At 43.0% G+C, this 26,909-nt stretch overlaps 2 protein-coding genes and 5 non-coding genes across 9 annotated transcripts in view; all 7 read left to right on the forward strand.

Annotated features, from left to right (window-relative positions):
• LOC135539800 (paxillin-like) overlaps positions 1-6,487 on the forward strand; it is a 41,200-nt gene extending 34,713 nt beyond the window's left edge. For all 3 annotated transcript variants that reach the window (XM_064965933.1, XM_064965934.1, XM_064965935.1), the window contains exons 7-11: positions 3,267-3,425; positions 4,043-4,216; positions 5,044-5,125; positions 5,309-5,457; positions 6,175-6,487. In XM_064965933.1, coding sequence (XP_064822005.1) covers positions 3,267-3,425; positions 4,043-4,216; positions 5,044-5,125; positions 5,309-5,457; positions 6,175-6,441 — 831 coding nt within the window. In that variant the 3' untranslated portion in view covers positions 6,442-6,487. The remainder of the gene's footprint in view (positions 1-3,266; positions 3,426-4,042; positions 4,217-5,043; positions 5,126-5,308; positions 5,458-6,174) is intronic.
• A 4,541-nt stretch (positions 6,488-11,028) lies between these two features.
• Positions 11,029-15,641, forward strand: LOC135539803 (large ribosomal subunit protein uL10-like). Its single transcript, XM_064965936.1, has 8 exons — positions 11,029-11,127; positions 11,648-11,754; positions 12,531-12,706; positions 13,102-13,189; positions 13,632-13,778; positions 14,207-14,392; positions 14,825-14,965; positions 15,406-15,641. Exons 2-8 carry the CDS (start codon positions 11,701-11,703, stop codon positions 15,559-15,561), a joined length of 948 nt encoding a protein of 315 aa, XP_064822008.1. The 5' UTR covers positions 11,029-11,127; positions 11,648-11,700; the 3' UTR covers positions 15,562-15,641.
• LOC135540535 (small nucleolar RNA SNORA63) lies at positions 12,905-13,033 on the forward strand. The gene has a single exon (XR_010455826.1). It is a non-coding gene; the product is annotated as a small nucleolar RNA SNORA63 (small nucleolar RNA).
• On the forward strand, positions 13,382-13,506 carry LOC135540532 (small nucleolar RNA SNORA63). The gene has a single exon (XR_010455824.1). It is a non-coding gene; the product is annotated as a small nucleolar RNA SNORA63 (small nucleolar RNA).
• On the forward strand, positions 13,889-14,037 carry LOC135540530 (small nucleolar RNA SNORD15). The gene has a single exon (XR_010455822.1). It is a non-coding gene; the product is annotated as a small nucleolar RNA SNORD15 (small nucleolar RNA).
• On the forward strand, positions 14,624-14,752 carry LOC135540533 (small nucleolar RNA SNORA63). Its single transcript, XR_010455825.1, has one exon. It is a non-coding gene; the product is annotated as a small nucleolar RNA SNORA63 (small nucleolar RNA).
• LOC135540536 (small nucleolar RNA SNORA63) lies at positions 15,196-15,324 on the forward strand. The gene has a single exon (XR_010455827.1). It is a non-coding gene; the product is annotated as a small nucleolar RNA SNORA63 (small nucleolar RNA).
• Positions 15,642-26,909: the final 11,268 nt, after the last annotated feature.

Raw genomic sequence — 26,909 nt, forward strand, 5'->3', positions numbered from 1 at the left:
CCCTTCAGCGCTGCATGAAATTGTCACTTTTGCTAGGTACTACACACATTCTCTGTGCACATGTTTGGGTGGAGAAGGGACAAACCTAAAACAACATGCGAGTGGAGCAGAGAGGGTTTATATGGGCCTGTGGAACCAAGTTTTAGAATCTGTTTGAGGACATTAGCTGCTTCTCTACAGTGATATTACTACAAGAATCTAAGACCATCGGTTTTGCTGCTTGCATTTTACGCCTGCCTGTGTATTGCATGAGCATTAGAGTTCTAGTCGTTGTTTTGCATATCGTGTATTTTACATTTACATTTGAGTTATCTTATCCAGAGTGACTTACAGTAGCAATTAGGATTAAATGCCTTGCTCAAGGACACATCGACAGATTTTTCATCTCGTCAGCTCGGGGTTCAAACCAGTGACCGTTTGGTTATTGGCCCAAAGCTGTTAACCGCTAGGCTACCTGCTGCCCTGTATGTTTTTGCGCTGAGAAGAATGGATGTTTGCTAAGTGTTTTCAATCACCCAGCATGCTTACACACTGCAGCCTAGCACGTGTGAAATAGACTGCCTCGGAAAAGAGTGTAATGGAATGCAGTCGAGTGGAGTGCCTTTTGACTTTTGCGATCAGCTGGCCTGGCCTGAAGGATTGTGCTTACTGGTGTTTCGTGCCTGGCTCTGCTGCACAACCCATATGTGCGTCGTCATGGGAGGTATGGGGAAGCACCACCATGCCCCCCCCCCCTTTACTTCATTCTACCCAACTCTGTAGCTCAAGTCGGTTATCCGCCGCACCAAAGAGACGCCCAACGTGCACCCCATGTACCGAGACGGGCATGTGTTAAGGCGTAAACTGGGTCCTGTCATCTTCACCAAGAGCAGTTCCCAGGACTGTCTCATCGCAGAGCTGCAGGGCAAGCTGGGAATCGAACGTGCCGTTGAGCGCCGACGCAAGAAGCAGTCAGACGACTGGCTCACTGAGGGGGTCATCGTCATGAACAACCCGCAGCGCATGCGGGAAGACAGGGCCTCGCCGGTGGTGGACAAGGTACAGAGATGTGGCCGGAGCCCGTTCTAAGTCATCTCATTGGGCCAAATTTGGACCGACTAGTTGTAGAGCAATACAGCACCTTCCAGTAGCGTGTTTCTTGATTAGTGCTGTTATTCTGGAGTAACATTATCAAGGCAATGTTCTATACCACACAGATGGACTATGACTAGCGAACAGTTTCTCAACCGTATTCTTCTGTAACCACTTGTTGATGTTTTTTTGCTCCACCTGAGGCTTTCTATTTCCTGTGGTTTAATTTCACTCATTTTTGATGTCTCTCTCTTGCTCTCTGTCTCTTCCCACACCCAGATCGTCATTCCTCCTGACTCGCCTGTCCCTCAGAGAAAAGTCATCCCCCCTCCGCAGTCCCCCCCGGCGCCCAAAAAGCAAACCCCTGTCAAGCAGACTCCTCCACCCCTGCCTCCTCCCCCACCCCCCTCGCCCCCTCCCAGTGTGCCCACCCCTCCCCCGCCATGCACCCCTTCCCCCCCACCTGTGGAGCATCAGCCCACCCCTCCCTGGATGTCGACCCCCAGAGAGCCCACCCCTCCATCCAGGGAACCTGCCCCGCCCAAAAACCCCAGCCCCCGCCCAAGTCTGTCACCCCGCCCCCTCCGCCCAAGGTCTTTGTGTCTGTTGGCTGCCAGACTGAGTACGATCCCATCTTCCCACCAATGGAGGCATGGAACACTCAATCCACCTTGTTCGTTTATCCTTCTGTTTTCTCTATTTCTCCCGTTCTCTCTTTGGCCTAATCTGCCTCTCACCTCTTTCTTTTCTCACTATCACCAAATTTATTCTCTATTTTGTTGTTTGTATTGAGTCGTCTGTCTGAGTGTCAAAACCAAAACTTGTGTGTGTGTGTGTGTGTGTGTGTGTGTGTGTGTGTTGAGAAAACAGATGTATTTTGGGCCCTATCTCTCGCCACTTCTCCACCAAGAGTCTAGGAGAGGGGTTGTGATAAGGAAGGAGCTCTTTATGGATGTGTGAAATCCATTCTGTAGAGATGAAAGAGTATGACATCCAGGCTGGCGAGTGAACCGTCTCGGTTTTTGGAGAATGGTGCCCGGCGGCGCCAACTTGGGCCATGTCGTTCCTTGAAATCAGTATCGGGTGGTTGGTGGGGAACAGACATCATGGCTCTCTCCTTGATAGTACAGCCACACTGTCCTGATACCTGTCATGACGCTGGAATGGTTCCCACCTCCCAGAGGATTTGCCTCCACCACAGTCACTTCAGACTGAACTTTTGACTGTTTAACTTGCCAAGCCCTTTTGACCAAGCCCAAATCTGAACAAGTTGAAATAACTTGACTCTAATTTTCTCCCTACCCCTTTCTCTTTAACAAACACATCCAGGTCCAAGCCAAGTTGGTATTTGATTTTACTCCAGATGGAAGGGTGGTTGTTTAGTGAGGGTTGCCTTTCGTTGGTGAAATTTGCCTGTACGTGACTGTTCGTCACTGTGTGTGTGTGTGTGCGTTTATGTGTGTGTGTGCGTTTATGTGCGTGTTTATGTGTGTGTGTGTGTGTGTGTGCACGTTTTTTGTAAGCAGTAGGCCCACTGACAGGCTATTTTTTCCCTCTGTGGAATTTGACTGGGTCAGGAAGCTCCAATGACCAAACCATTTGAGAAGTGTAGTTCCCTCCCACCTTGCTTCTGCCCATCAACAACCCACAGACAATCAATAGGCTCTATAGGTAGCTAATAAGCAGCGTTACTCTTGGAGATAGTAGTCAGATTGAAGAGTCACAGGGTTGGACTGCAGTGCTTTATGTAATGTCAGCTTTTATGCAATGAGCCGAACGTGTTCTTTCTAGCCTGGCATGCATGCCAGCGGCATTCTCCATTTCAGCCATTAAAAAGACTGATTTCTGTGGAGCGTCACATAAACCCAGGGAGAGTGTTCTGTTTCGTCAAGAATAATTACTGTTGTGTCTATGAAGACTCAGTTCAAACCAAAAGACTTGATCCCAGGGGAGCAATTATGTTCAGATGTAATCAGCAGAGTTGTTGAAGAGAGACTCTTCTACGCTTTAATGGGGTTTTCTGGGAGTTGAGCAGAACATGAGTTGGGAAGGGATCTCTGTTTGTGGAACAGTGTTGTTTGCGTGTGTACGTTTCTATATGCGAGTGTTAGTGTGTCTGCTTATTGTCTGCGTGTGTGTTTCTGTGCGTCTGTTTCTTTCTCTGAAATGTCTGTCTGTGTGTGACCCATCCACAGATTCTGGCCCAGGGGAAGAGCTTGCCCAAGGCTCCCCCCAAACAGGCCAACAAGCTGGACAATATGCTGGGAAGCCTCCAGTCAGACCTCCATAAACTGGGCGTCCAGACTGTGGCCAAGGGAGTGTGTGGGGCCTGCAACAAGCCCATAGTTGGACAGGTGACCTTACGCGCGCACACACACACACACACACACAAACAGGCCATATTCACACACTTACATGCACCCTTTACTGTGCTTATTACATCCATTTTTTTGGTCCCCGTTGAATTTATTCCTAGATCCATTTTGACGGTCAATACCACAGTAGGCGTGAATAATGTGCTCATGATTAGATTGAGCTGCCTACATAGCTCGCATTGTTTGCATTCCTCCATATAATCAATGTTTGCTGGTAATGGAAATAAGGTTAAGTACTTTGTCCACCATAGGAAGGTCACTGTTCCACAGTGAGGACTGAATCTGAACTGGAGATATGCACCATTAACCGGTGGAAATCAATCATACATTGATGTCAATGGGGCATTAGCATAGTCATACGCACATCTCTGATTAGGATTCACCCCTGGGGCGCGTATTCGTGAAGACTCCTAGTAGGAGAGCTGATCCAGGATCAGGGGTCTTTTAGATCATAATGATTACGTTTACATGGACAGGGGGAACCTGTTCCTACTCTGAGGAGGTTTATGAATGCGCTTCCAGATTCACAAAATCTTAGGTTGAGGCTCCTAGTTTAGATTTGTGATGCGTCTGTCTTATGCCCTCCCTGTGCCCAGGTGGTGACCGCCATGGGGCGCACGTGGCACCCGGAGCACTTTGTGTGTACCCACTGTCAAGAGGAGATCGGTTCCAGGAACTTCTTTGAACGGGACGGAGCGCCTTACTGTGAGAAGGACTACCACAACCTGTTCTCCCCACGCTGCCACTACTGTAACGGACCTATCCTGGACGTTAGTATTACACACACACACACACACACACATTATGCCACCTTGAATCCCACAGACCCAGCTTTGAGCCACCCATCATCTCTGTTTCTGTCTCACTCCGCACGTCAACACTCACTCATTTTCTTGCTCTGACACACTGCAGCATGTGTATGAGTCACTGCACACATGAACACACACACGTGCGCACACACACGTGCGCACACACACACACACACTGCCTGGGGTGAGGCACCGCAGCAAAAGGGGAGAGCGACTGGACTTTAGCCTCGGGATAGGTCAGATTAGTCCCGGTGGAGACAAGCTTCCTCATTGGTCCAGTGTTGTGTATTCATATAACTCCTTTATCTCTCCTTTCTTTCTATTTCTCTCTCTTGTCACGCTACTATGTCCACTGTCGTCAGCCTCGCTAGTGCTGCCATCTGTTGGATATAAAATAAATGGGCAAAAGGCCTAAAACATTGATTTTAGGAATTCAATCTGCTGCTAACTGGCCTCAGATTAAGGACTGACTCTCGTGTTAACTTCGAAAAGGGGGGAAAAATTGTTCCAGGGAGGGACCTCTTCAGACGGACAACTCTCCCAACAAATCATTAGGCAGACATGCCAGAGCGTCGCGGTTCGGGCGATTTGCAGGCAAAAGCATTGCGGTGGTTTTAGTGAAGGGGGGGCAATAAGCAGATAAGACAGCGACGTAGTTCCTCTATCATCATAGCTTTCACCTGGATTCACCTGGTCAGTCTATGTCATGGAAAAGGCAGGTGTTCTTAATGGCTTGTATGCTAACTGCATCTAGGGAAAAATATTTATATATTTTTTGCCCCCTACAGAAAGTGGTGACTGCACTGGACAGGAACTGGCATCCAGAACACTTCTTCTGTGCTCAGTGTGGAGCTTTCTTTGGTCCAGAGGGTAAGCTTTTCTCTCTCTCTCTCTCTCCTCTGTTCTTCTATCTCTCTCTCTATTTCTTTCTCTCTAGCGTCTCTTCTTTTGCTCTCTGTGTCCTCTGTCTCTCTTCTTCTCTTCTCTCCTCTCCACTTTTTTCTCTCTCTCTGTTGTCTTAAGGCGTTGTCCTTCTCTGCCCGTCCTCCACAGGCTTCCATGAGAAGGATGGGAAGGCGTACTGTCGGAAGGACTACTTTGACATGTTTGCACCCAAATGTGGAGGCTGTGCCCGCGCCATCCTGGAGAACTACATATCAGCCCTCAACTCCCTCTGGCACCCCGAGTGCTTCGTCTGCAGGGTAAGTGGGTGTGTGCTGTGGTGCTATTCTAAGCGCATTATCCCGCATCTACATATGGTGAGACATACGGGTAACGGCCCAAAAAAAATAAACGCCAACATAGTGACTTAATAGGGCGTTAGACCACCACGAGCCGCCGGCTTGACATAGATTCTACAAGTGTCTGGAACTCTATTGGAGGGATGCGACACTATTCTTCCACGAGAAATTCCATCATTTGTTGTTTTGTTGATGGTGACGCCGCTCCAGAATCTCCCATAAGTGTTCAATGGGGTTGAGATTTGGTGACTGAGACGGCCATGGCATATGATTTACATAGTTTTCATGCTCATCAAACCATTTAGTAACTGCTCGTGCCCTGTGGATGGGGGTGTTGTCATCCTGGAAGAGGCCACTCCCATCAGGATGGAAATGATTCACCATAGGTTGAAGGTGATCACTCAGAATGTCTGTGTTATTGGCATTTACCTTGCCCTCTAAGGGGTTGAGCAGACCTAAACCAAGTCCTGAAAATGCACCCCACCCCATAACAGAGCCGCCAGAAACCTCATTTACTCGTGAGTTTCCTTTATTTTGGCAGTAACCTGTAGCTTCCATAGCTTTCATACAGTTCTTGGGAAAAAAGGGTATTTAGAAAAACAGTATAGAAAGCCTTGATTGCCTCAGCCATTTTGTGACAACCTCCTTTCCTTCTCTTCCCACCTCTGTGCATTACAGGAGTGCTTCACCCCCTTTATAAATGGGAGCTTCTTTGAGCACGAGGGCCAGCCCTACTGCGAGGGCCACTACCACGAGCGCCGCGGCTCCCTCTGCTCGGGCTGTCAGAAGCCCATCACGGGCCGCTGCATCACAGCCATGGCCAAGAAGTTCCACCCCGAGCACTTTGTCTGTGCCTTCTGCCTTAAGCAGCTCAATAAGGGCACCTTCAAGGAGCAGAATGACAAGCCATACTGCCAGGGCTGCTTCATCAAGCTCTTCAACTAGGGAGCTAACCCACTCCCCAGCTGTGTGTGTGTGTGTGTGTGTGTGTGTGCTGTGTGTGTGTGTGTGTGTGTGTGTGTGTGTGTGTGTGTGTGTGTGTGTGTGTGTGTGTGTGTGTGTGTGTGTGTGTGTGTGTCTGCATTTGTGCACAATAGTGTGTGCATGCTTTGTCCCAATTCTCTACGGTTCAGCCCTAAGTGTGCACTTGCACCCTTCATGAATTTAAAAGGAAATGACAGGTGTATGAAATATAGTGGAAACTCCAACCCATGCCAACACCAATCCAATGCTTTAAAATGTGTGGGGAGGAGTACACAGGAAGAGAATGGGGGACACGTGCGTGTGCGTGTCAAAAGGTGAAGGCGTGGATAGAAGGCCGTCGGTGGCTATGATGAGGAAGCAGAGAGTTGTCCCTTACTGTGCATGTAGCAGAGATGAGACTGGCCATTAGAAAAGCTCCCCTACAGTCACCTGGAGGTTACTGCAGACAGGACTCAATGCTCAACAGAGCCTTCAGGGCCGTGGGGTTGACATTTCAAGAGTTCCAGAAAGCATGAGGTTTAAAGCGAGCCCAAAGAGATTTTTGTAAATGTAAAACGAGCAAGAGAAGCCATTTTTGTGTGAGAGGCGGTTTTATGTTCTGTTCGATTTATTTTCCTGTCCTAATAATGGTAGACTGCGTTATCATGTGACCGACGTGTGGAGGTCAGGTTATGGGGTCCTGGGATGGGTTTAGACAGGTGTTCAGGCAGTACTTAGTACACATAGAATGTTGTTGACATTCACTAGGCAGCGTTTTGCCTATTAGTCCAATATATGCAGTATGTCAGTGCCATTGCAAATGCACACCCATGAACTGTCTCTTGATCTCAAACGCAAACACACACAGAGACACACACTTTATACTCTGAGAAGTGGAAAAGCTCTCGTCTCCTCTTTCCCTCCTCCCTTTCTCTTCACTTCTCTGTGAGACCAGTTCAAACACTTGGTGCTCACTCAACTCAATCATAGAGTCCTCTCTCTGTGGCCCTCTTGGGGCCATTTTACAGCCTGGTATGGTCACGATATCAGGGTCCTATTTTTGTACACTTTTCCTATGGAAATGTTCCTATACTAACAAGGACAGCTCAGCGGCATAGATTTAGTACATCCGTTTTCCTTTTCCCTTTTTGCTAAATTTGTCCAATGGAACTGTACAAAACTCTCAAATGTGTTTGTGCAAAACGAGACACGTTGTTCAGACACACATACTCACACTCTTTCTCCAGATTACTGCTCTTTTCGATGTGCTATGGACTCTCCGTTTCTATTTTCTGTAGATCAGCCTTTGCGCCACCGATCTCATATGAATTCTCATTAATGTAATCTGATTTTAAAAGAACGTGCATTTGAATATTGTCTTTCCCTTGATGTGGACAGAGGGTGGCGGTGTTTGGGTGAGTGTTGGCGACCTCTCATCTCGGAGGCACTCTGCTCGTCCCTTACTTTCCATCCGCTTTGGGTAGGGAGACAGCTCTTAGCCTGGCAACCAAACTGAGCACAGCGTTCTTCAGTCTGGTGTGACCAGGCTAGGCTTCTCCCTTTCTATAAGGAAACAGGACAAAATACCAGAGCATGTTGATTTGAAACAACATGTTAATTGTGTGTATTTGATTTGCTACTGTATTCGCCCACACATTTATCCAAGTCTTAAAATTAATAATTCAGAGTGAATGGGGAGTGCTTTTCTTGGGGCAATGTTTTGTTGTACATTTAGCTACTGACAATGTGTGTGTTTTCCCTCAGATACTTAAAAAGTAACTAATAGAGGGAGACTTGGTCCTTTTAATGTACGGGGGGAGGATTGGTTTTTAACCTCACTGCTTATTGACTGATTGAGCAACACACATTCTGCAATACAAGTTGTGTAGAGGTTTTTGTCAGCATTTTCTGCATATTTTTATTACAATCACAATATTAAATTGACTTTAACATACTTGGTTTAGTGGCATGGAGCAGTATTGTCACTGTATGATTTTGAGCTCTGTAGCTCACACTGATATGCAAAGAGCTGGCTCTATGGACAAGGACATAAATGGACCCTAATACACACACACACACACACACAAGGTTGGTTTCCAGGCAACAGGGACATTTCTAACCATGGTTCCCTGAAATGCCCTCAGAGTCACATGGTAATCTGTACACACAGATCTGCAGTCAGTACCTAGTCTGTTTCCCAAAAGACACCCTATTCCCTATAAAGTCTACTGCTTTTGACTAGGGCCCATAGGGCTCTGGTCAAAAGTAGTGCCCTATATAGGGAATAGGGTGCCATTTTGGATGCACAACAAGCCAATAATGGCATCCAAATATCCTCGTTACCTGATCTCAAATCACTGCAGTGGGTCAGGTTTGAGCATTTGTTTTTGATATGTACGTAATTGATTTACTTATTTCATCATTCACTGTTTTATTTTTTTCAAGTGTCCTTGTAATGTTGCATATTTGAATCATTGTGAAGCAGGTGATTTTAACTTTACACATGTTGCTTATATTTTTATGCTAAATGTTTGTTTTTTATGGTTTTCAACCCAGTTGTCATCACTTGGCATGTTGGTTGTGGTATAAATACACACATACGTTTCATTTGAATTTCTTAACGCTTTGAAAGAATAAAGATAATTGTGCTAGTGCCAAATGTTCAATGCAATGTCTTTAACACTGTTGAGGTATATGGCGCACTTCCAAGTCCTTGCTGCGATCGGATTGGTGAAGCCATTTTTGATGTCGTAGAACAACATTGGCTGGATCGGCCAGTGTCATGGGGTGCATCTCAAACATCTAAATTGGCTTCCTCTGTACTGGACAGGTGAAAGCAAACCCCTCGAATACAATCTCAATATAGCTTACAGTGAAGTGTAAATTAAGAAGAGACAAATAGGGAAGCCATTTTAGACTATTGAGATGCACCTCTGGGTTTTGGGTGTCAGTAAAAGAGAGGCAAATAACTTAGAGGGGGCAAACTGAGGATGTTCTCAGCACATTATAGTCGGCAGATTAAAGGTGTATAGTAATTGTTGCTTTAAAATTACTACATGTTACAAATTGGGTGTTTTTTATGTCTGGCCTCCTCAGGCTCGGGTGCCATTTCTGGTGATGTTTGGAACGGTTTTGTTTCTTCAACCCGCTGAGACGTGGGTTTTTAAAGCACTTTCAGCCTTGCTATGCCATAGATTCCTTGAGCTTCTCTAGTAGTGCAACTGTGTTGACATGAACATGATGAATCTACAGAGGGGCATTTCACCTAGCCTGGTTAATGAGGAATGCTGCTAACATAATATTCTAATTTAATTTTGAAATTCATAGACTGAGGTGTAACAGAAGAAGGGTTAGTACTACTTCATATTGACCCTGTTTTAAGTCAGGCTCTCTTTCTAAGCCATTAAATCCTAAATTGTTCAAGTTAGTGTGGCAAATAATGTATCAAGCTCAATGAAATATCCCTCTGATAGCCTTTATAGCCATGCTTTGGAGACCGGAGACACAGACAATGAAAACAAGTGGAAGTGGTGCCTGAATCTATCCCTGGACAGTTACAGTTCAAAGTTGAATGAGTTCCTCAATCAAGGGGAAATTACTGGAAAGATTTCTTGAGAGTAGCCATGACCACAGGTTTAGGCACCAGCCCAAATGTTGTAATGCAACAAATGGAGCCCTTTAAAGAGAGGCTTGAGAGCATGTTACTTTGGTGTATCTCTAGACACCCTATGTAAGTTTTTATTTTATTTTTTATCTACACCCTATGTAAATCATCAGGGATTGTAATTATTATTAGTTTTTGCTACATTTATTCATCCTATTACATTTCTTTGCTTTAGTTCTATGCTCTCTCTGTTGACTCAGAAATCCCAGACCTAAGTGGGAAGCAACCCGTCTGACTACTCTCAAAGCCTTTTTATTTCAATGTTTACAAGTTAACCTTGTAATTTAATCCCCTTAATTTATCTGAAAGGAACTATTTTACCCCAATACTCCTGAGTGGCGCTGTGGTCTAAGGCTCTGCATCGCAGTGCTAGAGGTGTCACTACAGACCCTGGTTCAATCCCTTGCTGTATCACAACCGGCTGTGATCGGGAGTGCCATAGGGTGGCGCACAATTGGCCCAGCGTCAATTTGTTCTTAACTGGCTTGTCTAGTTAAATTTTTAAAAAGTGGTTTTGTTTTTTCCTTTCCTCTTGCCTGTTTTATTTGCCCATGTACCTCTGTTGTCATGTTTTATGGGATGGCTATATGGTACCTGATTGCTGATAATTTTTAATTCAATGTGATTGATGCCAATAAATAAATAGTTTATTTCTGACATTCATTGTTTTTGTCTCAACGACTATGCACACAAGACACACAATGAATGCTCAGAGTTAAGACTATGAGCAGATAGGTTGCTTTTTTTTCTTTTGATCTTGACAAACTCACGTCCCCAATCTAGTCTGCATTTCCTGCTTTGAAATCCACAGCCGGCGTGGCTGCTTTCACGCGGCATAAAACGATCGCACCCACAGATAGCAACCGACAAAAAGATTGACACAGCTGGCCAATCATGTCTGTGGACCATTGTTGTCGTAGTGGATTGTGATTGGCTGTTAACGCTGTATATTACTTGTGCGCTTCCTATGTAGCTCTCTTTCTTTCACGCGTCCTTGGTAAGAGGTAAGGAGTTTTCATGGGCTTGATTCTTTATGTAGGATTAGACGTTAAAATGTGTTTCGCTGTATTATTTGATAAAATACTTTGATTACGTTGAACTACTGTACTGTGACAATGTCACAAGATCAATAGGATGACTTAATATTTAAATGTGTTATGTTTCATCTGTGCGGCCTATTCGGCACACTGCCGCCATGTGCTACCATTATTTCCGTGACATTTTAGCTAGCTAAACTTGCTTCTAACCCATAATGGTACAACATTTTCACCTTAAAGTCACCTCCAATAACATGTCTTAACTAGTTATCTAGCTATATGTATGTAGCCTACGTTATATTTGCTACGTCAGCTAGCTACAAGTTTAAGCTAGTCCTATTTTGCAGTGTATTAGCGTTAGCTAGGTGAGTAACGATAGTGACTGCCAGTTTCTCTAGATGGCTACTAGCAAGTTTAGCGCTTACTGTGACTGTAACTTGACGTTGTGAACCTGCTACCTGTCTAACATAGTTATATTTTTCCATAGACAATCTTGTCTTTAAACCAGCTGTTTAAGCGATCCTTCGAAGCACTGCAAAGATGCCGAGGGAAGACAGGACCACGTGGAAGTCCAACTATTTTATGAAAATCATCGTACGTTGAAATAACTGACCACTTTTGATGCACGAAAGTGTAAACTATAGAACGCCGTTCGGGTCTTTGCGTGTCAGAGGCACGTTAAATAAGCTTGTTGACCAATCAGGACCTGTATGACTGCACGTCACAATAATTTTACGGAACTATTACACGTTGATAACATTTACTCATATTTCCTATGTCACAACGATTAGTCGATACGTATGCTGTGATGCCGTTGTCTCGCGCATCTACCGTACAGGTCATACAAATAAGCTAGGTAATTTATGGATGCCAACAATGTTTTTCTCTAAAAACATAGCGAACTTACATCTTTCAGTAGCTATTGTTTTAACTAGCTAACTATACAGCTAGGTGCCATCTAAAATAGCCACAATTTATTAGATATTTATTTGCTCTGTCGGACTCGTCTATTTGAAGCTAGCCATAATAGTGGGCTTACTTGACATATTTTTTTGACATTCAAAGACCCAAACGGCATTCCATAATAAACCGTTTGATTGACCATGTACAACGCAGGATAAGTTACAGTGCATTTTGTTCAGTACTGCTCTGTCGTTCCCCCTGCACATAGAAACCTGTCTCCTCGCTATCCCGGTCTGCCTCCATCCCACGGCTGACGGGGACGCATGGTCTCAGACACTTTTGTACAGACGTTGTAGCCAACGGAATAAAGCTTTTGCAGTCTTGTTATCCCACGGTAGTGGGTTTACATTTCCTCAAGCAGTGAAATTTAGAAGTTGTTGGTCTTACTTTTACTTTTCTTTTTGCAGCAATTGCTGGATGACTATCCCAAATGTTTCATTGTCGGTGCCGACAATGTGGGCTCCAAGCAGATGCAGGCCATCCGTCTGTCCTTGCGTGGGAAGGCTGTGGTGCTCATGGGTAAAAACACCATGATGCGCAAAGCCATCCGCGGTCACTTGGAGAACAACCCCGCCCTGGAGAAGTAAGTTCACAGCAAACACATTTTGGCCTAAGAGGCTGACCATGGTCGCATTCACTAGGAAGTCAAGGGGACAGCCTGAAGTTGGCCAATAAGATGAGCTTGTTATCAATATAGGTTGCAAACTTTTGCTGCTGTGTGCACGACCCAGTTATCAAAGGCTTAAATGCAGCTATCGAGCCCATGGATTGGCTATTTATAAAGCAGGATAAGTTACAGCGCTGCATGTTCAGTACTGCGCTGTCGTTCCCCCTGCACAAGGAAACCTGTCTCCTACTATCCCTGTCTGTCTGCATCCCACAGCTGGCAGGGACGCTTGGTCTCAGACAAGTGTTTTCTCAGTATTGCTAATCGTGTATCCGTTGGATGGATTGAGATAAGTGTTGCCGTCTTCACAGGTTGCTGCCTCACATCAAAGGAAATGTGGGCTTTGTCTTCACCAAGGAGGACCTGGCTGAGATCAGGGACATGCTGCTGGCCAACAAGGTGACTGCAGTGTTGGATGCTCTGGTCTAGCAGGGAATTGTCAAGGTTTGTCCCAAATGGCACTCTTGTAGCGTACTACTTTTGAATGGGGCACTATATAGGGCAGGGTGCCATTTGGACCAAATACGATATTATTTAGTAATACAATGTAGCAGACCCAGATTTTGGATTATGCTTCAAGATGAGATGGCGACGCAGGATAAGTTACAGTGCAGCTTGTTAAGTGCTGCTCTGTCGTTCCCCCTGCACATATCAACTAGATTCCTACTATACCTGTCTGCATCCTATGGCTGACGGGGACGCTTGGTCTCAGACACTCCTGTGGATTTTGCTCAGTCTCGTAGGCTGTCATTTGGCATGCATCCATGGACGGGTCACTATTTTTGTTTGAATTGGAGCCATGGCTTGATTGTTCACTGACCTCCGACCCTCTGCCCCTCAGGTGCCAGCTGCTGCCCGTGCCGGCGCTATTGCCCCCTGTGACGTGACTGTGCCAGCCCAGAACACTGGGCTGGGTCCTGAGAAGACTTCCTTCTTCCAGGCCCTGGGCATCACCACCAAGATCTCCAGAGGAACTATTGAAATATTGGTGAGTGTGGCAACTGTGGTCATAGTCCTCAGGCAGTATCTCAGCCAGTCTATGCTTAATGGGCTCTACTATAAACTAGTGGTTGCGTTCAGTCATCAAAATTAGAGATTCTTCAGTGATGAGACGATGACGAGTCGGAATTGGACACGATCTGTCTCTGGGGTCACTGGGTCAGGGTCACGTTCTGTGTCTTTGGTTTCAGGTCCCCAGAGCAGTGTGTCTTTTCACTTGAAGACATCGAGGCATTTGTCTGAGAAGGGTTTCTTCTTGATTTGATAAATTGTTGCTAGGCTTGTGTGGGTGTAATGACCTGTGTCCCGTCCTGTAGGATATGTATATAATTTATTCTCTAAAAAAAACATAAACAGGGCTTCTGAAAATGAAGCACTTGTTGACTAAGTGTCTGATTGCTTCATTTCTCCCTACAGAGCGACGTGATGCTCATCAAGCCTGGAGACAAGGTGGGAGCCAGCGAGGCCACGCTCCTCAACATGTTGAACATCTCTCCCTTCTCCTTCGGTCTGCTCATCCAGCAGGTGTATGACAACGGTAGTGTCTACAGCCCTGAGGTGCTCGACATTACTGAGGATGCTCTGCATGCCAGGTTCCTGGAGGTGAGGAAGCATATACACAATGCCTTGTAAAACCACTTTGGGTCCATATTCCAAAACCTGTTGTATTGGTGCCTTGGGTAGTGTAGCGCTGTGTCCTATTATGTTGTCATTGGTTCCCCTTCCTCCATAGTCTTCCGTCATATCTAAAGTTCTAAAAACGAGTAACAACCATTGGAAGAGGGATGTAATAGAGGCTGAATTTCAGGCCATTTTTTTCTTTTGTCTTTGAGGTAGCAGGATAAGTTACAGTGCAGCTTGTTAAGTGCTACTCTGTCGTTCCCCCTGCACACATTAACTAGTTTCCTACTATCCCTGTCTGTCTACATCCCACGGCTGGCAGGGACGCTTGGTCTCAAACAAATATTTGTGTTGAACAGACTTGGGTGAAGTGCTGGAAGTTGCTGTCATACCTGACAACTTCGTTTCTTTCAGGGTGTTCGTAACATAGCCAGTGTGTGTCTGGAGATCGGATACCCCACTCTGGCCTCTGTCCCTCACACCATCATCAACGGATACAAGAGGGTCCTGGCAGTCGCTGTGGAGACTGACTACTCCTTCCCCCTGGCAGACAAGGTATGTCGTCCCACCCACATTTGGACCACATGGTATTGAAATGGATGACGGGCCAAATACTAGCCCAGTCCGCAAACAGTTGCTGTAGGGCTGAAATAAATGTATAAGTAATATGGTTGTAGCTCCACCTTGCCCTCCAGGCTACGGAGTGTTCACCGTCGCTTATGTCTATCAAATCCTTTGCTCTAACATTTACATGGGGAATAGGTGCCACTGTTTTTGAGTCCCAGCTGCAGGATAAGTTACAGTGCAGCTTGTTAAGTGCTACTCTGTCGTTCCCCCTGCACACATTAACTAGTTTCCTACTATCCCTGTCTGTCTGCATCCCACGGCTGGCAGGGACGCTTGGTCTCAGACACTAGGTTGCCCATCGGCATGTTTTATCCATAGCTTTCTACATTTTAGTTCACATTGCTTCTATACCCCCCTTTTACTCCCAGGTGAAGGCCTACCTAGCTGACCCCACTGCCTTCGCTGTTGCTGCTCCTGTGGCTGCGGCAGTCACTGCCACTGCCCCAGCCGCTGCTAAAGAAGAGGCCAAGGAGGAGTCTGAGGAGGGCTCGGACGACGACATGGGCTTTGGCCTGTTTGATTAGACGGCAGCAAACTCCACTCCTATGGTTGCTGACCGAATTCAAGAAGATCATTGAATTTTAAATAAAATCTAGAAAATGAATTCATGTTTCAATGTTTTACCAATGTTGCTAAATGTAAAGTCATGTTCTTGGGCCAAAATCTGATTTGGTGTGGCTGGCAAACCTGGATGAGAAGGTTCTTGTCAAGTGTAAGTCTGACACCATGTACTGTGAACTAGCTGCTTAGCTATTTAGTCTTGTGGACTGGAGGATGTCAATGTTCCCAATAGATGTATATGGGTACAGAAATAACACCTGTAGTGCTCGTGGGGAGTTCTATGATCAGTTCTCATTTTTCTGAACATGTCTTGCTCTGGGGTCTGGAGTCCCCATGCCAGCTGGTTTAAGGGCTTTTTCTCAAGGTTCATGTCTGTAGGTGAGGGCTTTATGAAAGTTGATAATCTCTTAAAGCTGGTTGTAGGATTAACTTGTTTCTGGATTTTTATGAGCAGGTATCGTTCCATTTCTGCCATGCGTGCTGTACAATGATGTTTTTGCAGTCTCAATTTTGTGATTTCTTGGTGAGTGGACCCCAGACCTCACAACAGGGCGATGGGCTCTAACTGCATGGCCGAAATACATTCAAGTAATTTTTGCCAGATCCTAATTGGGATGTCAAGTTTTGTTCATTTTGATGGTGTAAAATGCCATGGCCTTTAATCAGATCGTTCACAGCTTTGTAGAAGTTACCTGTGATGCTGAGGTAGGTATCATTTTTGTGTGCTCTAAACTTTAGAGAGAGTCTAAAGCAACGGCATCTAAGCGGAATTTGTACATGTGCTGCTGTAGGCACTTCTTGGTTAGGGACAGAAGCACCAGATCATCTGCAATCTAAACATTTGACTTGAGTCAAGGTGGGTGAGACCCGAGTGCTGCAGACTTTTCACTCGCCAGTTAACTGATTTATGTTGAGGGTGGAACTCGAGCTGCATCCGTCTCACCCCCAGGCCCTGAGAAAAGAAATACCATTTTAAACGAAGTTTGTTTACATCGATTTTATGTAATGTTTTCCCCCAAACACTGCTTTCAATGGATATGTATATAGCAGAACATGTCAAATTGAATCAAGGTGTTTTTTAAAACCGTAAATTGATTTTAAAAAAGCTAATTTGTTTTCACTGAGGTAATGATAATACAGAGGAACATCCAATGTCTGCCATGTTTTTGGATGTCGTCGCTGGACCTGTTGCACGTGTGATGTCCAAGTCTATTTTCTTCCAAACTAGGTTCGTTGAAACCACAGTTTTAGCCTACGGGTGTGTTCTGGCCTACAGTCGTGGCCAAAAGTTTTGAATGACGCATATTCATTTTCACAAAGTTTGCTACCTCCGTTTGTATGATGGCAATTTGCATCTACTCCAGAATGTTATGAAGAGTGATCAGATGAATTGCAATTAATTGTAAAGTCCATCTTTGCCATGCAAATTAACTGAACCCCCCCCCCCCCAAAAAAAAATCCACTGCATTTTAGCCCTGCCGCAAAAGGACCAGCTGACATGGCCATGATAATCTAACTAATTAGACGGGCATGTCAGTCTGTTAGGCATCCTCAAAAACAGATTTCCGTTCTGTTTTAGTATGCGTCTCAAAGACGGTCGTTAAGCACCTGGGAAAGTCGGAAACATGTTCAAGTCATTTGTCATTTCTGTGAGAGGAAACAATGACCAAATATCAATTTATAGAGTAGAAACTGCACTAGGCTATATTCATAGGTGTAGGCCTATCTCGTATCCCTTCCTAGTCCTTGCAGGTATATAACATCACAAGCAAACTATATATTCTGAGTTCAATATGCAAAGTTTATTGCATTTCAGCTGACATCGACTTTGTGGGACACACATAGCAGCTGTGAGGGTGTAAACTCAATTCAATCATTAGCTATGCTTTTAAAAGGACACTAGATGGGGCAGTTCAATTAAATGTTTGTTTTTTTACTCACATTGACACATTTTTTCAGATGTGAAACTTAACTGATAACACTTGTAATGTCCCCATCTTATGTTCAGAACATTTGTTGTGCATTCATTGGAGTTGAACACATCTTTCACCCCTGAGCCATTCATGCAAATGACATTTTCTGTGAAATACCATTTCAACATTTTTAGTCCCCAATAGGCCTACATAAGATAATGGATGATGGGCTCATAGTTTAGTAATTTTAACTAACATTTAACAAATATATATACATACACATTTCTAAACTATTCTATTTGAAGTGTCCAATATAAATCAAAGTAGATATTTGACTATAGCTTGCAGTTCCTTTTTGACAAACCAATAAAAGTATACTTTGTATCCAATGGCAGGTTGTGAGCATTTTGAGAAATATGTCAGTCTTAGAGTTTCATGATCCTTATACAGTATACGTAGGATGTGTGACTGTGAATTTGCTTGTTGTACTTAATTGAAAATGTGCTTAGAGTTTTGAAACATGGGCCATTTTTATGATCTCTTTAGATCTCTGTGCTGAGAGTTGTGAAAATATATCATATACTTGTGAGATGTGCACAAATTTATGGAAGAAAAGTGGATTGTGTTTCTTTTTTATTCATGTATTTTTTTACATCTTATGGAAACTGCACAGCAATTTGGTTTTATTCTAAACTGCCAAAGTGCGCTGTTGTAGCACATGTATTTGTATAAAATATAAGTTATCCCTCTAATATGACGGGGGAAAAATGATTGGATTTAAGCTGATTTCCTGTTCTTAAAGGGACACGATATCAATGACGGCCTTGGGGGTATAAACTGGATTTGGAAAGTGATCCTAGTTAGAATGGACCCCACTTTTGCTGCAACACAATGTACAGGCAATTAGGTATGGTATGTCCAACATGAAAAACGTACTCCATTTCTTCTTCTTTGAGAATGAGTTGGCGGATCGCATCCAACTTTTAAGGTGCATACACCGCCACCTACTGTACTGGATTGAGTACTGCATGGCCTAAATACATTCAATTCTCTTCATTAGTCTTGTTCCTCTAAGAAAGTGAAATAGAACCCTCGACACCACTACACCACCCAAACCCCAATCCTGTCCAGCCTCTCTGACCCTTTCACACAATCTCTCCCTATCTACGTCATACAGTTTACAAAATATCAACACATGCGTCACCATTTCCTCCACGAAACACTCATCATACAGACCTGTTTCATGTCTCCCTATCATCCACAATGTGGCATTCAAACCTGTGTGCCCAAACCATAATCTACTCCACACAACTTCATCTCTCCTACATCCCATATTCTCTTCCTCTACTGAACGGTGCATGTGATAAAATAGCCTCCCCTTACTACTAGCATCCCCCTCCATGGTAAGCAAACGCTTACCACCACTCCCATCTTCTCCAATCCCATTAACAGCACCATCTCTGCATACAAGTGTCCCCTATCCGACCTGCCCGTCTTCACACTACTCAACACTGCAGCCGAATCAGAGCAGATCCCCACTCTGAGTGGTTTCACGTTCTCCCCCCATGTCAAACCTATAAACTTGGCCATCAACTCCGCCGCATACACTGACACAATCAGTTAACCGCTTACATACTCTAACATTGAAATCTGGGATATATACCCATGCTCCCACCATACCACTGACTGGATCCTTTGAACCATCTGTACATATCCTCAAAAATGAATAAAACCGATTATCTATATATTGTATCATCACGGTGAACAACACCGGACTAACCACACTTCCCTGAGGAATATGTTTTTATTATTAAACAGTAACATACAAAAAAGAACAGGCAGAGGGATTACACAAAGAAATAAGGAAGAGAAATACTAATAATACAAATGCACATATCAAATCAAATACAGACATGTAGAGAATACATTTTTTAGACATTTTGTTTTGTATATGTTTTAATGATTCTAAATAGTTTTCCAAATCACTTGTAAAAAACATTTAATTGTATTTTTCTTCATAAATTTTGATTTGTGTATGAAACATTTTCTTATTAAAATAAAGAGATGTATGATATATCGACATTCGATTGTGGAATCAGTGTAGTAAAATAATATGTCAAACTTAGATATTTCAATGGTTGTATACATTTAGTTGCCGATATATAGTTTCACATCAGTCCAGAACACCTCACTATGTAAACAATTACAAAATAATGGTTAAATAGACTCAGTTTCTAGTAGCCAAGCACAGCGGCAGTTTACATCAAACGATGAAACCCAACAAAATATAGCAGGAATAGAATTTCTGTAGAAAATATAAACCTATGCCATTCATCTGGATATTGCTTACAATAGGAGATATTCCAAAATATGCATTATTCTGAAGTAAAGTTTTTTAATCCCACTAGGTATAGCTTTCATAACAGTGTCATATTCCTTGCTTAAAACCTCAAAGTTGTATCTTTCCATACATTCTCTCTCTCTAAATTGATTCCCACAAATACTAACTCATTGGTTGTCAATGACAATGTTTTTCGAGAAATGGTTCCGATAAAATAACTTCTTGTTGCTATGTTATATCAACCCATTATTCCATATATAACATTTATGAGGTGAAAATACTTTTGAGAAAAGTTGTGTTTATACAGCAAAGCCCAGCACATTAAAGTCTGCTTGTGAAAAGCCGCCAATTTCACAGGAAGTTTACCTACAATATAGGGACATTGTCGTAAAAAATGTTTTATCCCTCTGAGCTTCTGAAAAGCAAAATTAGGAATAATATTCCAGAAACTATTAGGATTTTTAAAGTACCTTTTAACCCCAGTTGACTTTTGATATCTGATAAAAGAGAGTGAAGACTTAAGACATCTAAGGTACAGCAAGTGGATTTGGGAATGTCAATCGATGAAAAAAGATGAACGAGCAAGCCCCTCAGTTTTAGATAAAAGCACCCTCCCTTGAAGACTTAAATCCCTCCCTAACCACGAGGATAATTTATTTTTGATAGCTTCACTTGCAGGATTCAAATTATGATCATTCACAACCTTAAGATTTTTGGTGATCTTTACACCGAGGTAGGTTGCACATGGTTTATGAACTGATACGTAAAACAACACCGGACTCAAAACTTTGAATATTTCTATTTAAATTATTGCAAACAATATAATGTTATTTATATGGGGGATACAACCTTCCCAGCTCTGCATATTTTGCTATGAAGAGACAGAATCATTAGATCATTTGTTTTGGTACTGTCCATATGTGGCATGTTTTTTGGTCACAGGTCCAAGGAATGACTGAAGAATTGCAATGTTTTCATGGAACTAACTCTGTAGATAGCACTACTGGGTAATCTGAAAAGTCATAGTCAATCGATCAATAATATAATAATACTTTTAGCAAAAAAAAATGTATTTTCAATTTACAATCTGTAGAAAAAAATGACAAAAGAAAGGTTCAGATCTTGTGCAAATGTAACAGGGTTGGTTATGTTTCCACTTGCCTCTAAAGAAATGTGTATTTAATGTTCAAGCATTCTTATTGGTTAGTTCAACTCTGATGACAATAAGGTGTGTTGTGATTGGCCCCGCTTGCAGATAGGGGGAGATCGCGAACGTCAGGTCTTCCCAGTATGAAAATGTGAAGCAAGGGGTAGGTCACGTTCTGAATACTATTTTCTATTTTACAGTGTGTACAAGTTTGCTGTACGTTACTGATTTATACATGTGTGGGTATATGGTACCTGTTAGGGATTGAGGGGCTTTCTGGGATGTGCTTTGGCATATGATTGCTGTAAATAAGTGTGTTAGCTAGCCTTCACCGATGTAATGGTCACATAAGGCACTGCTAACACAGTTGTCTTCATGCTACAGATTTTGCCATCGACAGCCATCAATACCGTTCAGCCCTGTACAACTAACGTGCTGTTTCCCATTTAACAATACCGTTCAGCCCTGCACAACTAACGTGCTGTTTCCCTTTAACAATACCGTTAAGCCCTGTACAACTAACGTGCTGTTTCCTATTTAACAATACCGTTCAGCCCTGCACAACTAACGTGCTGTTTCCTATTTAACAATACCGTTAAGCCCTGTACAACTAACGTGCTGTTTCCTATTTAACAATACCGTTCAGCCCTGTACAACTAACGTGCTGTTTCCTATTTAACAATACTGTTCAGCCCTGTACAACTAACGTGCTGTTTCCTATTTAACAATACTGTTCAGCCCTGTACAACTAACGTGCTGTTTCCCATTTAACAATACCGTTCAGCCCTGTACAACTAACGTGCTGTTTCCTATTTAACAATACCGTTCAGCCCTGTACAACTAACGTGCTGTTTCCTATTTAACAATACCGTTCAGCCCTGTACAACTAACGTGCTGTTTCCTCTTTAACAATACCGTTCAGCCCTGCACAACTAACGTGCTGTTTCCTCTTTAACAATACCATTAAGTCCTGCACAACTAACGTGCTGTTTCCCATTTAACAATACTGTTCAGCCCTGTACAACTAACGTGCTGTTTCCCATTTAACAATACCGTTCAGCCCTGCACAACTAACGTGCTGTTTCCTCTTTAATAATACCGTTCAGCCCTGCACAACTAACGTGCTGTTTCCTATTTAACAATACCGTTCAGCCCTGCACAACTAACGTGCTGTTTCCTATTTAACAATACCGTTCAGCCCTGCACAACTAACGTGCTGTTTCCTATTTAACAATACCGTTCAGCCCTGCACAACTAACGTGCTGTTTCCTATTTAACAATACCGTTAAGCCCTGTACAACTAACGTGCTGTTTCCTATTTAACAATACCGTTAAGCCCTGCACAACTAACGTGCTGTTTCCTATTTAACAATACCGTTAAGCCCTGTACAACTAACGTGCTGTTTCCTATTTAACAATACCGTTAAGCCCTGTACAACTAACGTGCTGTTTCCTATTTAACAATACCGTTAAGCCCTGTACAACTAACGTGCTGTTTCCCATTTAACAACAGCAGAAATAAATGATGCTCAACTGGGACCACTGGCCGAAGTGATTTATTTTGAGAAAACATAACGCATGGAGAGTACATATACATCTGTTACACTGGTGCCGTGACCCGGATCACTGGTTGCTGCAGAAAAGGAGGAGGTTAAAAGGGGGGTGAGTGTAATGGATGTGAAATAGCTAGCTAGTTAGCGGTGGTGTGAGCTCTAAATAGCGTTTCAATCGGTGACGTCACTTGCTCTGAGACCTTGAAGTATTAGTTCCCTTTGCTCTTCAAGGGCCGCGGCTTTTGTGGAGCGATGGGTAACGATGCTTCGTGGGTGACTGTTGTTGATGTGTGCAGAGTGTCCCTGGTTCGCGCCCGGGTATGGGCGAGGGGATGGTCTAAAGCACATATGTCAGAGTCAAGGCCCGCGGGCCACATCCGGCCCGCGAGAAGGTTTTTTACGGCCCTGGGATGATCTTGATTTATTATTAGAACCGGCCCGCAGACCGCAGCAAGCCGGCAGCCCGCAGATCTTTTACACGCACCAATACTACATTTCCCACAATGCAACGGTGACGCACCGAGCAGTAGGCTGCTTCATTTCAATATTTATTGGCACAGCAGTCGTCAGCATCACAGTAAAATTAACTTTCAGATACCCATCAAAAATGGCAAAACGGAAGGTGGACACTGAGAACCGGGGTTTCAAACAAGGTGGGAGTCGGAGTATATGTTCACGGAGGTAGCTGGAAAACCTGTGTGTCTTCTGTGTGGAGAAAGTGTGGCGGTACTGAAAGAGTATAATCTGAGACGACATTATGAAACGAAACACACTGGACAAAAACAAGAATATGGACATGGAACAAAGGCTACAAAAGGCAGAGGAATTAAAACGAGGCATGTTACTTCTCCTTAAACAAAGTGTTGTTTTTGATTAATAGATTTTTGCACTTTATTTTATTGTATTTCAATCCAATTATATTTTAAAAATATTTCAGTTGAGTGGATGATAGAAAATTGCTATTATTGTTTTTTTCTTTGAAGTAAATTTAGCCCACTTTTGCTAAAATAGAAAATATAGGCTACTGATGGTGCCTTGAATACCGGTTTCTTTCATTTAATGTTCATGTTATGGGGATTTTTATATAAAGGAAATTTGTCTTTTGTGTCTGTTGAAAATTAAAGATTACTGACAGAGCCATAAGAAAATATTGCTTTATTTATCTGATCATATTGGAATATATTTGTTAGGTTTTCAGTAGGTTCAATTAGGTTCACTAGACTATATGCGTCATTTAAAAAATTTTCAATGAACATTCGAACAGTCCGGCCCTCGGCTTGGCTAAATTTTTTATTTGGCCCTCCGTCCATTTGACTTTGACACCCCTGGTCTAAAGTTATACTGTTACACGAAACATCACAACACAGTTGAAAAATATATGGCAAATAAAAATCTAATATGGATGGCGATAAGAGATAGATGGGAGGGGTTGAATGGGGCTGAAGATTGGGACTAATAACAACTAATAACAACAAGATAACTAATGTAAAACATATAGGTTCAGAGCTTTTGTGAAAGAGCACAGTTTGAAAGATATGGCAAATACAAATCAAACCGTATGGAAATCAGAAATAGATGGGAGAGATTGAGGGAAGAGGAAGGACTGGAGTAAAAATAAACAAAATATAGCTATTTGAAAATAGATTGTGTCCATAAATGTATATAGTGTGTATAAGCTGGAAGTAGAAACCTAAGCGTTGTTGGTCACTAGTTTACTCAAATTAGAGGAGGGGTGGTAGGGTTAGAAAGTAATAAAGGAAAATATATTTTAAAAGTGGTTGAAAAAATAGTTTTAATGATTTTCAACCACTCCACAAATGTCTTGTTAACAAACTATAATTTTGTCGGTTAGGACATCTGAAAAGTGCAAATCAATCCCAGAACAACAGCAAAGGACCTTGTGAAGATGCTAGAGGAAACCGGTACAAAAGTATCTATATCCTCGATAAAACAAGTCCAATGTCAGCATAACCTGAAAGGCCGCTCAGCAAGGAAGAAGTCACTGCTCCAAAACCGCCATAAAAAAGCCAGACTACGGTTTGCAACTGCACATGGGGACAAAGCCCGTACTTTTTGGAGAAATGTTCTCTGGTCTGATGAAATAAAAATAGAATTGTTTGGCCATAATGACCATGTTTATGTTTGAGGAAAAAGGGGGAGGCTTGCTATCCGAAGAACACCATCCCAACTGTGAAGCATGGTGGTAGCAGCATCATGTTGTGGGGGTGTTTTGCTGCATGAGGGACTGGTGCACTTCACAAAATAGATGGCATCATGAGGAAAGAAAATTATGTGGATATATTGAAGCAACATCTCAAGACATCAGTCAGGAAGTTAAAGCATGGTCACAAATGGGTCTTCCAAATGGACAATGACCCCAAGCATACTTCCAAAGTTGTGGGAAAATGGCTTAAGGACAACAAAGTCAAGGTATTGGAGTGGCTATCACAAAGGCCTGACCTCAATCCTATAAACAATTTGTGGGCAGAACTGAAAAGGTGTGTGCAAGCAAGGAGGTCTTCAAACCTGACTCAGTTACACCAGCTCTGACAGGAAGAATGGCCAACATTTACCCAACTTATTGTGGGAAGCTTGTGGAAGGCTACTCGGAACGTTTGACCCAAGTTAAACAATTTAAAGGCAATGCTACCAAATACTAATTGAGTGTAGAGGTCGACCAATTAATCGCAATGGCCGATTAATCAGGGCCGATTTCAAGTTTTCATAACAATCGTAAATCGGTATTTTTGGACGCCGATTTTGCTGATTTCTTTATTTTTTTAAAACAACTTTTTTTTACAACTTTATTTAACGAGGCAAGTCAGTTAAGAACACATTCTTATTTTCAATGCCGGCCTAGGAACGGTGGGTTAACTGCCTTGTTCAGGGGCAGAACGGCAGATTTTTATCTTGTTAGCTCAGGGATTCAATCTTGCAACCTTACGGTTAACTAGTCCAACGCTCTAACCACCTGCCTCACGAGGAGCCTGCTTGTTATGCGCAGTAAGAAGCCAAGGTAAGTTGCTAGCTAGCATTAAACTTATCTTATAAAAAACAATCAATCAATCATAATCACTAGTTATAACTACACATGATTGATGATATTACTAGTTTATCTAGCGTGTCCTGCATTGCATATAATCGATGCGGTGCGCATTCGCGACAATGGACTGTCGTTGCTTCAACGTGTCCCTAACCATAAACATCAATGACTTTCTTAAAATCAATACACAGAAGTATATATTTTTAAACCTGCATATTTAGCTAAAAGAAAGGTTAGCAGGCAATACTAACCAGGTGAAATTGTGTCTCTTCTCTTGCGTTCATTGCACGCAGAGTCAGGGTATATGCAACAGTTTGGGCTGCCTGGCTCATTGTGAAATAATTTGCCAGAATTTTACGTAATTATGACATGACATTGAAGGTTGTGCAATGTAACAGAAATATTTAGACTTAGGGATGCCATCTGTTAGATAAAGTACGGAACGGTTCCGTATTTCACTGAAATAATAAACATTTTGTTTTCTAAATGATAGTTTCCGGATTCGACCATATTAATGATCTAAGGCTCGTATTCCTGTGAGCCATGACCAGCCTTTCAAAGCACTTCATGGCTACCAACGTGAGTGCTATGGTGCGGTAGTCATTAAGGCAGGTTGCCTTCACTTTCTTGAGCACAGGGACTATGGTGGTCTGCTTGAAACATGTACAGTAACAGTCAAAAGTTTGGACATACCTACTCATTTAAGAGATTTTCTTTATTTTTACTATTTTCTACATTTGCAGAATAATAGTGAAGACATCAAAACTATGAAATAACACATATGGAATCATGTAGTAACCAAAAAATATATTTCAGATTTTAGATTCTTCAAAGTAGCCAGCCTTTGCCTTGATGACAGCTTTGCACACTCTTGGCATTCTCTCAACCAGCTTCACCTTGAATGCTTTTCCAACAGTCTTGAAGGAGTTCCCATGTATTCTGAGCACTAGTTGGCAGCTTTTCTTTCACTATGCGGTCCAATTCATCCCAAACCATCTCAATTGGTCTGAGGTTGTATGATTGTGGAGGCCAGGTCAACTGATACAGCATTCCATCACCCCTTCTTGGTCAAAAAGCCATTACACAGCCTGGAGGTGTGTTGGGTCATTGTCCTGTTGAAGAACAAATGATTGTCTCACTAAGCGCAGACCAGATAGGATGGCATATCGCTGCCCAATGCTGTGGTAACTATGCTGGTTAAGTGTGCCTTGAATTCTAAATACATCACTGACAGTGTCACCAGCAAAGTACCCCCACACCATCACACCTCCTCCTCCATGCTTCATGTTGGGAACCACACATGCAGTGATCATC

This window comes from Oncorhynchus masou, chromosome 5 (assembly GCF_036934945.1).
Source record: "Oncorhynchus masou masou isolate Uvic2021 chromosome 5, UVic_Omas_1.1, whole genome shotgun sequence".
Classification (NCBI taxonomy): Eukaryota; Metazoa; Chordata; class Actinopteri; order Salmoniformes; family Salmonidae; genus Oncorhynchus; species Oncorhynchus masou.